Below are 14,691 nucleotides of genomic sequence, written 5' to 3'. Positions count from 1 at the left end.
GGACATACCTCAGGTACCAAGGGCACTTCTGCTCAAGCAGGAATTGCTAACCACCATCTAATGGTTTCTGACTAAGAGTTATCTTCACCTTCTAGGTGAGGGATTTGTAAAGAAAACCCTCATTTGTCATAAAAATAAGAGAAGTATGATTGTTTTGTTATTTATATTTTCCATATACAAAAGTTTGCTCACACTTTGACCAACTCCTCAGACTTCCATTTAACATTTTGTATAACAAAGCACTTCAAAACTCACTAGCTTAAAGCGAAAGCAATTTGCTCATGATTCTGCAGTCTGGGCAAGGCTCAAAAAGGACAGTTGGTTTCAGCACCGTCTGGTGTTGCCTAGGGAGGTTCTCTTGGGCTGGAGAATTCAAGATGGCTTTATCCATATACCTGGCACCTCAGGTGGGGCAGATGGAATGTCTGGAGGCTGGCTGGACCTCTCTCCCTCTCTTCATCCTCCTCGGCCTCTCTTGCAGAAGGGTACTCTGACTTCTTTACATGGCAGCTGAGGGCTCCAAGAGAGCAAGAGTGAAAGCTGCCAAGTTGATCAGGCCCAGACCTGGCACAACACATCTCTCCAAGCTTTAGAGGTCACAGCAAGTCATGAGGTAACCCAGATGCAAAGGGAGGGGAATGAGATTCTGTCTCTTTCGTGACCTATGACTTAGGGTGAGCGACTTCAAGAGCTGTTATTGGCCATCTCTGTAGAAAATTTATCACATCTCACTTTCTGCTTTTCTCTATAAAATTGCTAATTTCTTTTAAAATGCTTTCCTCCACACAATTCACCTTTCTCACTCCTTTATTTCATATTACAGCAAAAGAAAAAATAAATGAGAGTAAACTATCTTAATTGTCTAAGTTTAAGGAACTATGCTAGATGCTTTCATATACTTTAACTCATTCAGTCTTCAGAACAGCAGCATAAAGTTGGCATTTTTATAACCATTCTACAAATGAGGTTATGGATTGACTCATTTGACTATAGAAACACAGAAAGAAATGGTAAAGTTAGGATTCCAACCCAGAATTATCGGACAGAAAAACCTGAGCTAAGTCTATTTATTATTTACCGTGGTTCTCAGAGTATAGTTTGGGGAGCCTGGGAGGAGCCTGAGTCCATTTCAAGGGATCATGAAGTGAACACTATGGTTATGATATTGTTAATGTATTCGTCACCTAGACTCTCATTCTCCCACAGTAGTTGCTAAATTTTCCAGAGGCTACATGACATGTGATACGACAACAAACTCAGTGCCAAAGCAGATATGAGAATCCAGCTGTCTTCTAATAAGCTGGGTATTAAAGAGTTTTACAAAAATGTAAACACAATGTCATTTCTTCTCATTAGAACTGATTTGTTTTGGAAAAATATAGCTATATTTATAAAAAAATGTTATGTTGCCAGGTAATAGGTTATTATTTTTTACTGAATTACTCTTTAAAAATTCTTAGTTTTAACTCACAATACAACAAATACCAACATATAAAACCCACACAAACACAAGTTTTGGGGGGTCCTCAATAAATTTTAGAGTGTCAATAGTCCTCAGACTAAAAAGTTTGAGAGCTGTGCTATACTAAAGACAAGGGTATGTTCTTGATGACAGATACTGCAAAATAAACAACATTCTTGATTCTTGTTACCTTACAAGCCCCTCCTGATTTTACTGAAACATGAGAGATGAGGGACTCACCACGGATCCCAGGGAAAATCATGGACTAGGAATGAAATCAAAACAGCATAACTGCCACTAAACAAACATCATTCTCCATGAGTTTCTTGCAACTCTTTTTACAATAGAGCCTCACAACTATCTTAGAAATAAAATGAAACCAAAAGAAAAATATCTAGCAGTCCACAGAAAACTGAGAGATCAAATAAGAAATAGCTGCACTCTTCAAACAAAATGAACAACAATTTCTGGGCTAGAGAGCAATCTTCAAGACTAATTTAAAGAATACTCTTTTTTTTCATCAAGTTTGCCTTTAAAAAATTAAACTTTAATAAATATAAATGCCTGAAATGCAGCAAGTCATATTTGTGTCTCTTATATGTCTTGGACATTCTCTAAATGTTCAAATGAATGAATGTTATAAACTTCAAAAATTAATCTTTCTAAATGCATTGTGATATCCTGGACTGAACTATGGAACAGGAAAAGGACATCTGTGGAAAAACCACTGAAATTCAAAAGCAATCTGTGGTGAATAGTATTATATTAATGTTAATTCCTTGATTTGATAAATATACCATGATTAAATAAGATGTTAACATTAAGAGAAGCTGAGTAAAGGGTATTTGGGAAATCTTATCTTTTGCAAACCTGCTGTAAATCTACTTTTAACTCAAAATAAAAGTTATTAAAAATTAACCTTTGAGTCAAAAGAAGTTATAGGTAATCAGAGACATGTCAAATTAAACAGAAACCCTGTCATTTCCATTTCATGAGTTATAGATCAGAGAGGTAAATCAATATTGAAACAATGCGGCAAAATAAGACACTTTCACAACCATAGTCTTTTTATCTCTTTGTTTTTTAAAGGAAAAATAAAAAGAAAGGGGATATTTATCCTTAAAATTAAATCTCTCAGAATTCATTAACAACCCTGACTTATTCCAGATATGTAGATGATAATTTTCCAAGCCCATAAACCTTAAGAACAGGAGAACATGTATTAAACCAAGGATCTGCAGGTTATAAACATAATCCCTCACTTCAGATATAATCACTTGAACCTGCACTATTTGACTGATGAAAACATTATATTCCCTAATCTTTAAATGCACTATGTTTAACAATTATAATTCATACCGAAAAATAATTAACATTTCATTCTTTCTCGTAAATTAAGAAAAAAATGCTAAATATATTCACTCTTCTACTCAATTTTTTCACATTATGACACATTCAGAACTGCTGCAATTTTTTGCCTTTCTCCTATAAAGAGGTGGGATCTAATTATCTAATTCCCCTCTCCTGGATTCTAGGCTAGTCTATGACTGCTTTCACCCACAGAGTATTGTAGAAATGGTGCTAACTCAGTTACAGTCATGCCTTTAAAACAACTGGCTGCTTGCTCCTTGCCTCGAGGAGCCCTGAGGCCCCATGAAAGTACTTGAGAGACCCTGTGGAGAGACCCTGTGGAGGCAGAAGGAGTGGGGCTCAATTGAGCCCAGCCTTTCAGACACCCCTGCCAAGGTACCCAGCCTGTTCTAAATGAAGTTATCTTGGATACTCCAGACCAGTCCAAGCTGCCTAATCAATACCAATGAGTGCCCCGAGACAACGACACATAGCGAAGAAGTACCCAGCCAAGGCTTGCTCAATGTTCTGATCCACAAATCATGAGGTATAATGAAATGTTTTTTTGCCCATGTGCTTCCCCCCACAAAAAAATAAATAAATAAATCAACAAATGGTGCTGTAATAACGGGATAGTTGATATGGAAAAAGGATGAGGGGACTTTCGGAGAAGATGGCGGCTTAGTAAGGCGTGCGGGTCTTAGTTCCTCCTCCAGAACAACTACTAAAGAACTAGAAACAGTGCAGAACAGCTCCCGGAGCCATGACAGAGACCAGACACACAGTGTACCCCATTCTGGACCGGCTAAGAGACTCCGCTGCGGTGAGGTCCCCGAGAGGTGCGCGCTTACCCAGGCCGCGGTGGCTGGTGGCTGGAGCCCCTCCCTCCCTCCTTCCCGGGCCAGCTGGGAGCTTTGGATCGGCAGTTCCCCAAGCCACGGCGGCCGGCGCCCCTCCCCCACACGCGGCTTCCCAGGCCGGCTGGGAACCTCGGATAGGCAGTTCCCGAAGCCGCGGCAGTCCTCCCACACGCAGTTTCCGGGGCCAGCTGGGAGCCTGGGATCAGCAGTCCCCCAAGCCGCAGCGGCTGGAGCCCCACCCCCACAGGCGACTTCCCAGAGGGAAAGGAAAGAGTCTCCAACAGTAGTAAAGACTGAGTCCAACCTAACACCAATAGTGGCATTAATGAACAACTTCTGCCTACTAAAAATAGGCCCTCAGCTCAGATGAAACTGATCAAGGCGGAAGTCCCCGATTGGCTAACTGAAAAAGAGGAAAGAGGGCGGAACAGAGCCTTCTGTGGCTGTTTCTACGGAGGCTTCATTGCCTCTGGGCTCAGCACTGGGATTACATAGGCTACAACTGCTCCAAATGCAGAAACAGGCTGCTTTCAGGGCTCTCTACCACCTGAACCTTCCCCGTGGGAAGGGTGAAATGCAACTCAGGAGGAATCCCTCTCTCAAGGAATTCAGATCCCAGGACTTCACAATTTGAAGCCATTAAAACCAACCTACAACCCTTTCTCTGTCTCCACCACACACCCAGCAGCAAGAGTGTTCCAAAGTTAATGGACCCACAACATCATTTGCTGGTGGGACCCGCAGACAGACAAGCACCACATACTGGGCAGGATAGGAAAAACAGAGCCGAGAGACTTCACAGGAAAGTCTTTCAACCTGCTGGGTCCCACACTCAAGGAAATTTGATTAAATGCCCAGACGCCAGCAAAAAATAACAAATAACACCAGGAAAACTGAAGATATGGCCCAGTCAAAGGAACAAACCAATAGTTCAAATGAGATACAGGAGCTGAGACAAATAATTCTGAATATACGAACAGAAATGGAAAACCTCTTCAAAAATCAAATCAATAAATTGAGGGAGGACATGAAGAAGGCATGGGATGAACAAAAAGAAGAAATGGAAAGTCTGAAAAAACAAATCACAGAACTTATGGGATTGAAAGACACAGTAGAAGAGATGAAAAAAACAATAGAAACCTACAATGGTAGATTTAAAGACACAGAGGCTAGAATTAGTGAACTGGAGGATGGAACATCTGAAATCCAAAAAGAAACAGAAACTATAGGGAAAAGAATGGAAAAATTTGAGCAGGGGCTCAGAGAATTGAATGATAATTTAAAAAGATTGAAATCATACACAACACTTTCTCGGATCATAAAGGAATGAAGTTGGAAATCAATAATAGGCAGAGTGCCTGAAAATTCACAAATATGTGGAGGCTCAACAACACACTCGTAAACAACAAGTGGGTCAAGGAAGAAATTACAAGAGAAATTAGTAAATATCTCGAGGCGAATGAAAATGAAAACACAACATATAAAAGCCTATGGGACGTAGCAAAGGCAGTGCTAAGAGGGAAATTTATTGCCCTAAATGCCTATATCAGAAAAGAAGAAAGGGCAAAAATGCAGGAATTAACTGTCCACTTGGAAGAACTGGAGAAAGAACAGCAAACTAACCCCAAAGCAAGCAAAAGGAAAGAAATAACAAAGATTAGAGAAGAAATAAATGAAATTGAAAACATGAAAACAATAGAGAAAATCAACAAAACCAGAAGTTGGTTCTATGAGAAAATCAACAAGATTGATGGGCCATTAGCAAGATTGACAAAAAGAAGAAGAGAGAGGACGCAAATAAATAGGATCAGAAATGGAAGAGGAGACATAACCACAGACCTCACAGAAATAAAGGAAGTAATAACAGGATACTATGAACAACTTTACGCTAATAAATACAACAATGTAGATGAAATGGACAAGTTCCTAGAAAGGCATGAACAACCAACTATGACTCAAGAAGAAATAGATGACCTCAACAAACCAATCACAAGTAAAGAAATTGAATCAGTCATTCAAAAGCTTCCCAAAAAGAAAAGTCCAGGACCAGACGGCTTCACATGTGAATTCTACCAAACATTCTAGAAAGAATTAGTACCAACTCTCCTCAAACTCTTCAAAAAAATCGAAGTGGAGGGAAAACTACCTAATTCATTCTATGAAGCCAACATCACCCTCATACCAAAACCAGGCAAAGATATTACAAAAAAAGGAAACTACAGACCAATCTCTCTAATGAATATAGATGCAAAAATCCTCAACAAAATTCTCGCAAATCGAATCCAGCAACACATTAAAAGAATTATGCATCATGACCAAGTAGGATTCATCCCAGGTATGCAAGGATGGTTCAACATAAGAAAATCAATTAATGTAATACACCATATCAACAAATCAAAGCAGAAAAATCACATGATCATCTCAATTGATGCAGAGAAGGCATTTGACAAGATTCAACATCCTTTCCTGTTGAAAACACTTCAAAGGATAGGAATACAAGGGAACTTTCTTAAAATGATAGAGGGAATATATGAAAAACCCACAGCTAATATCATCCTCAATGGGGAAAAACTGAAAACTTTCCCCCTAAGATCAGGAACAAGACAAGGATGTCCATTATCACCACTATTACTCAACATCGTGCTGGAGGTTCTAGCCAGAGCAATTAGACAAGAAAAAGAAATACAAGGCATCAAAATTGGAAAGGAAGAAGTAAAACTATCACTGTTTGCAGACGATATGATACTATACGTAGAAAACCCGGAAAAATCCACAACAAAACTACTACAGCTAATAAATGAGTACAGCAAAGTAGCAAAAATCTGTAGCATTTCTATACACTAGCAATGAACAAGCTGAGGGGGAATCAAGAAACGAATTCCATTTACAATTGCAACTAAAAGAATAAAATACTTAGGAATAAATTTAACTAAAGAGACAAAAGACCTATACAAAGAAAACTACAAAAAACTGCTAAAAGAAATCACAGAAGACCTAAATAGATGGAAGGGCATACCGTGTTCATGGATTGGAAGACTAAATATAGTTAAGATGTCAATCCTACCTAAATTGATTTACAGATTCAATGCAATACCAATCAAAATCCCAACAACTTATTTTTCAGAAATAGAAAAACCAATAAGCAAATTTATTTGGAATAAATTCGGGGCAGGGTGCCCGAATTGCTAAAAGTATCTTGAGGAAAAAAAACAAAGCTGGAGGTCTCACGCTGCCTGACTTTAAGGCATATTATGAAGCCACAGTGGTCAAAACAGCATGGTATTGGCATAAAGATAGATATATTGACCAATGGAATCGAATAGAGTGCTCAGATATAGACCCTCTCATCTATGGACATTTGATCTTTGATAAGGCAGTCAAGCCAACTCACCTGGGACAGAACAGTCTCTTCAATAAATGGTGCCTAGAGAACTGGATATCCATATGCAAAAGAATGAAAGAAGACCCATATCTCACACCCTATACAAAAGTTAACTCAAAATGGATCAAAGATCTAAACATTAGGTCTAAGACCATAAAACAGTTAGAGGAAAATGTTGGGAGATATCTTATGGATCTTACAACTGGAGGCAGTTTTATGGACCTTAAACCTAAAGCAAGAACACTGAAGAAGGAAATAAATAAATGGGAGCTCCTCAAAATTAAACACTTTTGTGCATCAAAGAACTTCATCAAGAAAGTAGAAAGACAGCCTACACAATGGGAGACAATATTTGGAAACGACATATCAGATAAAGGTCTAGTATCCAGAATTTATAAAGAGATTGTTCAACTCAACAACAAAAAGACAGCCAACCCAATTACAAAATGGGAAAAAGACTTGAACAGACACCTCTCAGAAGAGGAAATACAAATGGCCAAAAGGCACATGAAGAGATGCTCAATGTTCCTGGCCATTAGAGAAATGCAAATCAAAACCACAATGAGATATCATCTCACACCCACCAGAATGGCCATTATCAACAAAACAAAAAATGACAAGTGCTGGAGAGGATGTGGAGAAAGAGGCACACTTATCCACTGTTGGTGGGAATGTCAAATGGTGCAACCACTGTGGAAGGCAGTTTGGAGGTTCCTCAAAAAACTGAATATAGAATTGCCATACAACCCAGCAATACCATTGCTAGGTATCTACTCAAAGGACTTAAGGGCAAAGACACAAACGGACATTTGCACACCAATGTTTATAGCAGCATTATTTACAATTGCAAAGAGATGGAAACAGCCAAAATGTCCATCAACAGACAAGTGGCTAAACAAACTGTGGTATATACATACGATGGAATATTATGCAGCTTTAAGACAGAATAAACTTATGAAGCATGTAATAACAAAAGGATGGACCTAGAGAACATTATGCTGAGTGAGACTAGCCAAAAACTAAAGGACAAATACTGTATGGTCCCACTGATGTGAACCGACATTAGAGAATAAACTTGGAATATGTCATTGGGAACAGAGACCATCCGGAGTTAGAAATAGGGTAAGATAATGGGTAATTGGAGCTGAAGGGATACAGACTGTGCAACAGGACTAGATACAAAAACTCCAAAATGTACAGCACAATACTACCTAATTGTAATGTAATTATGTTAAAACACTGAATGAAGCTGCATCTGAGCTATAGTTTTTGTTTGTTTGTTTGTTTGTTTTTATATATATTTTTTGTATTTTTTATTTTTGTTTTTTCTCTATATTATCATTTTATTTCTTTTTCTTTTGTCTTGCTATTTCTTTTTCTAAATCGATGCAAATGTACTAAGAAATGATGATCATACATCTATGTGATGATATTAAGAATTACTGATTGCATATGTAGAATGGAATGATTTCTAAATGTTATGTTAGTTAATTTTTTTAATTAATAAAAAAAAGGAAAAGAAAAAGGATGAAATGTGATTCCCATCATACAACATACATTTTTTTTTTAACTAAAACAAAATTTTTTTTTAACTTTTTTTTGTTTTGAGGTACTATGTTTTGGATAGTTTGTTATGCAAACACAAATAACCAGACTAAGGATAAAACCCAACTGTTGAAAGCCAATCCCTATGAAAAAAGTTTTAAAGCATATACCAAACACTCCATTTCTTATACTGTCTTCCTAACTGTCACAAGTTGTGTAAAATATGTAAGTTAGATAGGAAAGCCCCATCCTTTCAATTAAAAGATATTTAGCGGGTACAAGGGCCATTCAATGGTAGAATACTCACCGGCCATGTGGAAGACTGGCATTCGATTCTAAGCCCATGCATTTCCCAAAACAAGCAAAAAGCAAACAAACAAAACAATCAACAAATGGTGTTGCAATATCAGGATACTCACATGGGAAAAGAATGACATGTGACCCCACCATACAGCATACAAAGAAAAAAAAAAAAGATATTAAATGCCAACCTTTAACCTTCCTGCGCTGCAGCCCTTCCTTTCACACCCTTGTTTCTGGGATACCTTGAAACTTGTCCCTGGGTATTGTGGTACTAACATGTTATCTGTAGTTCAAGAGTCTCTATTGTTAACATAATAAATATTTGGTTTCCTTAACTAGAAATTCCTTTTTGTTACAAGTATTTTTTTTTTCCTGAGTTCTGCCCCTATTTGGTAAGATAGGGCATGGATTTCCCAGACTCCAGTGTCGATTTCATATATTATAGTGATCAAGCCCTTATTTCACTAGAATTCTTTTCAGCATTGGGAAGAGGGAGTTGAATTCTTATTTTGTATGATATCTACCTAAACAATAAAAACCGGCTCATATTTAAGAACAATGGACTTGAAAGAAAGTGAATAACCTTTCATAAAATATAAATTCCTTCCCCCAAACCATAATCTAGGTTCAGATAAAGCAATTCTCACTTCTGTGAGATCACAATTCCATTACAACTGAGCCATTAAAATTGTGCCTTTCCATAACCCAGTCACAGAATGGTCTCAGATTCATGTTTGACATGGTCCAAACATGAATGTTCCATTTTTATCTTCAGCTTTCAAACAGTAAAAAGAGCATAAGAAATTAGTCACTCCCCCTCTCCCTTCCTTCCTGGATAATTTAAAATTTCAGTTGGAAAGCCACTAGAACTCTTCCTCTTCCTCAAAATTTGCTGGAGATGGACAACAGACTCAAGGTTAAGAAAGATGGTTACCTGGTAGGTTTTAAAGTTGAGGAGAACAGGTGTCTCAGCAAGAATGGTGATTGTGCAAGAGAACGGCCAGGCAGGGTTGGGATACCTGCTTACATACACAGGATTAAGCAATAAGTAAATATGCTGAGGATAATGGGAGCCAGATTTCTCATTGTTAGAGAAGGGAGTACAGATATGGAAAAGGAGAAAATTAGAATGAACCTTGTGGAATTGAGGTATCAGTGTGCATTTATGACCTAATATGCTTAGATAAATATAGAAATAAATATAAATGTGTGTGTGTGTGTATATATATGTGTGTGTGTGTGTGTGTATACATATACATATATTTAACAAATACAAAACCTCTGGGTCTTCCCACTGAGAAGGAAATGGAGCAGCAACATCTCGATAGCAATGAGCATACCACGTGCCCAGATCTTTGGTTTCTAAATATCATTCTCCAGTTCTTGGAGAACTGACTGTTTTCAGGACTGGGAAACTACAAGGCCTGGAGTAATTTACTGTGCCAAAAAGGAAAGAAATGCTTAAAAAATGAAAGGGCATTTTCAAAAGGAGCCATCTTGAAGGGAGTCCCACTGATTGAATCTTTGGAAATTTGACTACTGAAATAAATAATTGCATCAGATTACAACCCACTGACTTGAATCCATGAATCCATGTGAACATAAATATATAAACAAATAAATATTTATGAGAAGAGAAAGTGGTTCCTTACAGTAAGATGCCAACTAACAAATGTAGAAGGATGGCAGAATTTTAAAATTATCATTTTAATAATAACTGATTCAGTCAAGAATCATCTGTCAATGATAAAACTGTGGATGAAAGTTTGAGAAGGAATGGGACATTTATAGTCTCAAAATATCTCCTCACAAAGTATTTATTACAAAGCATTAAAGAGGAAGTTTACAGTGGACAAACCTGGCACATACTTCCTTAACCAAACAAGCAAAATTAACTTCACCAGCAGAGGGACAAATTGACATCATATCACCTGGAAGAAAGCAAGTAAAAGAATAAAGCTTCACTTATTGTGTTTTCTCCAGGAAATAATCCGAATTAATAATGAAGACGCATCAGACAAGTCAAATTGTGCAAAATACTTTGCTTAGTTTCTTAAAAACTATTAGGACCATGAAAATCTAGGAAAACTTACCAAATATTTTAGATTGATATATGATAAAATGCAACATACAACCCTGGACGGGATTATTTTGCTCTAAGGGACTGTGCTGGTTTTAAAATGTTATGTACCCCAGAAAAGCATGATCTTTAATCCTGATTCAATATTGTAGGGTAGAAACCTTTGATTAAACTGTTTCCGTGGAGATTGATCCACTCAATTGTGGGTCTAGCCTTCTGATTAGATGGAGATGTAACTCCACCCATTCAAGGTGAGACCTGATTAGTTTACTGGAGTCCTTTAAAAAGGAAGACACTTTGGAGAAAACACAGTTGTTTCAGAGCTGACACAGATGCAGACAACTGGAGATGCATGGAATGCCAACTGAGAGAGCAGACACCTAGACACGGATGTTTAGAGATGCAGAGCCCAGCAGACATCGTCGTGTGACTTCCCATGAGATGCTAAGCAAGCCAGAACCCCGAGTGTGTCCCAGATGAGCTAAGGGAAAACCCCCAGACACTTAGAGGGGAAAACTCTGGAATCAGAAGCTAGAAGCAATGTAACTGGGAACAAGGACAAACAGACACCAGCCACGTGCCAGACTTGGGTCTTTCTTGAGCCGATATACATTTTTCTAGATGTGTTAGTTTGGACATTTTCATGCTCTTAGAACTATAAACTTGTAATGTAATAAATTCCCTTTATAAAAGGCAACCCATTTCCAATATATTACATTCCAGCAGCATTAACAAACTAAAACAGGGACATTACTGAGAAAACAGACAAAATTTGAATGGAGTCTGCAGATTAGATGCCAGTACTTTATCAGTGCTAATTTCCTCATTTTTATAGTGGTAATATGATTATGCAGTAGAGGGTCTTTCCTTTTTTGGTAAGCAATTTGCACTAAAGTATTCAGAGGTAATGAGGTCTCATGTTTTCAACTTACTCACAAATATTTAGTAAAAAAGAAAGAAAATAAGACATGGAAAAACATAGCAATTGCATCTGTGGGCAAAGGGTATAAATAGAAGTTCTTTGTATTATTCCTCCAACTCTTCAAGTCTGAAGTTATTTCAAAATAAAAATCGCCGACCTTCTCCTATTAGAGGCACTTCAAAAGTCCCAGGGCTCTCTTGATCACCATGTATCTTACTCTCACAGTCCCTTCTTCCCAATCCTTCATGACTCAGTAGTTTTGTCCTTTCTTCAGGGACTAGAATGTTGTAAATCGTTCATTTCTAGGTAGTGGCCTCCCTTACTATAGTAAGCAATAAACTCAGCTTTGCTCTATCTACGGGTTATTCTCATAGTTCTTTCAGGACTCAGAGACAGAAACGCTAAGAATTAAGAGAAAATTATATCGCCATTCAAACAAACTGAACAAAGTATTTACAGATGAAAAATAATAATCAGATTAGCATCAAACTTTTTTAATTGCAACACTGGCAGCTAAAACACAATTAAACAATTGATTACTGAGAGAAAATTCCCAACCAAGACGTTCTTCACCTGTCAGAAACAAAAAGATTCCTTTTTTTCAACACATAAGAACTAAAAACTACTCAACCAATGAACCCAATCCGAAGAAATAATTGAAGATGCTCTAAGTAGACAGAGATATTAAGCTACAGGAGACAAAGAGAAGAGTAGAAAATAGCAAAATCTAAATGGATGAGGTTAATATGCCTGGAATTTATAATTTAATTGCTTAATACAAAGGGGAAAAAGACATACAATAAGGAAAAATAATAGACAAGAAGAAGAAGTTCAAATTATCTTACCAAACCCAAGGAATGGATCAGCGCACAGGGGAAGAGTGTGAAACATGTCTCAAATGAGGAATATTTATTATTTAATTGTTATATATGAATACAGGATTTTTTATTATAACAGTTCAGAAACTATGTAATGAGAAAAAAAACACTAGTAAGATGAAAAATCATACAAGACCTTCTATGTTAATGAAGAGAAGAGTAGAAAAACGAAGGAAAGTTTAACCATGGAGCAAAAGAAAGGAAGGAAAAAAGAAGAGTGACCAATAACAAATAATAATAAACAGTAAATACAAAATTAGATGGAAAGAATAAAAACAAATACAGTATTTATGAGCAGGGCGAGGGAGCAGGGGCAAGAGCTACTACAATCTTTCTGAAAAGTAATCAGACAGTAGCTACCACACACACCCTTATTCCTAGCTATCTATCTCACTTTTGGGACTCTAGTCTATGGAAATAAAAGCACCAAATATATAGAACAGTATGTTTATTGCAGTATAATTCGTCAGTGGTAAAATGAAATCCTCCAACTTGGATGGACATCAATAGAAAAATCACTGAATAAATTGTAAATTTTAATTATATAACAATTTAAAAGCATTGGATATATATATATGCTACACTAAAGTGTTGCCCAGAATTTATTTTAGATTCAAAAGCAAGTGATATTTTCAAATGGGGGGAGATGAGGTACACCTCTGTATTTCTGACTATTATAACGTGCATTTTTACATCTGTAATTTCAAAAACATCGATAAAAGAAAAAAGAAAGTGGTGGGAGGTCATTTCAAGGCAGGCGAACAGCACGGATCAATGTTCAGAGGTAGTCAAAGGATGAGTGGGAGACCTGGGTTTTATCCCATCTCTGCTCCTGGCTCACCATGTGGCCTCCGGCAGGCTGTTTAACCTCTCAGGATCTGAATTTCTTCATCTGTGAAGTGGGATAATGGAACTAAATAAAGATCCCTTCCAACTCCGGCGTTGTATGAGTCTGTAAGGAAACTTGCACTGAATCATCTGGAAACCTCCACAGCAGCCTCCGTCTCATGAATATTAACTTACTCAAGATCTAGTTGAGGGTCAGTGCCCCAGTCCTCCTCAAAGGCAGACCCACCCCTCCACTCTGGAGGAAATTCCATCGGGGAGTTATCAAGAGAATTGCCAGACCTACACACAGCCACACACAAATTATTCATTGGATTCCCTTCACCAAATAGGGACTGTTTTATAGGAAAGGCAATAAAACCCTAAGAGTTTTATTGGTAAGACAGCAATCCAAATGAATTTTTTTTAAGTAGAAAATGTTTCTTTTAATTTCACATTTCTGAAAGGCATAAAAAGAAAAGACTCCTGTGAGAACAAAAATCTTATAAAATGGACTTTTGTCTTCGCAAGGCTTCTCAACTCACCATACCTCTAAAGACAGGGTCTTGTTTCAGGGCCTAGCTACTTCATGTACTGTTTCTCACTTCAGCACTCCAAAAAAAGATGGGCTGTGCAGCAGTTGTCTGTGCAATAGGCCAGTGCCCTCCCAGTCTTACCCATTCAATTTTTTTGTTTTCATTCCTATTCCCTTTATTCCTTTCCCTGTTCTCTACTTTTAGGAATCAACCAAATAAGGGGCACAGGGAGATCAGTGGTAGAGTTCTTGCCTGCCATGCAGGAGACTAGGATTAGATCTGCAGCTCACCCACTCCAAAAAAAAAAAAAAACAGACAAACATTCCACAAATGATGCTGCAGCAACATGATATTCATACAGAAAAGAATGAGGTGCAACCCCCATTGCATGGCATATAAGAAAAAAAAAATCAACCAAATGACTAAATCCACATATAAATCTATGCCATGCAAGTTCTATATTCAACCAAAAATCTTCAATGGCCATAGAGCACCAATAGTCATCACAGACTCATTTTATTTATTTACCTTTTGGTTCAACAAACACT

General features: G+C 37.5%; 1 protein-coding gene across 5 annotated transcripts in view; it reads right to left on the bottom strand.

The window, feature by feature from the left end:
* Window positions 1–14,691, bottom strand: part of EPB41L4A (erythrocyte membrane protein band 4.1 like 4A) — a 322,974-nt gene that overhangs the window by 193,356 nt on the left and 114,927 nt on the right. The window contains exon 2 of one of the 5 annotated variants that reach the window (XM_077138976.1): window positions 10,761–10,833. The exons of the other annotated variants lie outside the window; for them this stretch is intronic. Coding sequence (XP_076995091.1) covers window positions 10,761–10,769 — 9 coding nt within the window. The 5' untranslated portion in view covers window positions 10,770–10,833. The remainder of the gene's footprint in view (window positions 1–10,760; window positions 10,834–14,691) is intronic. 5 annotated transcript variants of the gene reach the window in all.

Source organism: Tamandua tetradactyla, chromosome 21, assembly GCF_023851605.1.
Source record: "Tamandua tetradactyla isolate mTamTet1 chromosome 21, mTamTet1.pri, whole genome shotgun sequence".
Taxonomy (NCBI): domain Eukaryota; kingdom Metazoa; phylum Chordata; class Mammalia; order Pilosa; family Myrmecophagidae; genus Tamandua; species Tamandua tetradactyla.
This window is presented reverse-complemented; position numbering and strand designations above follow the sequence as displayed.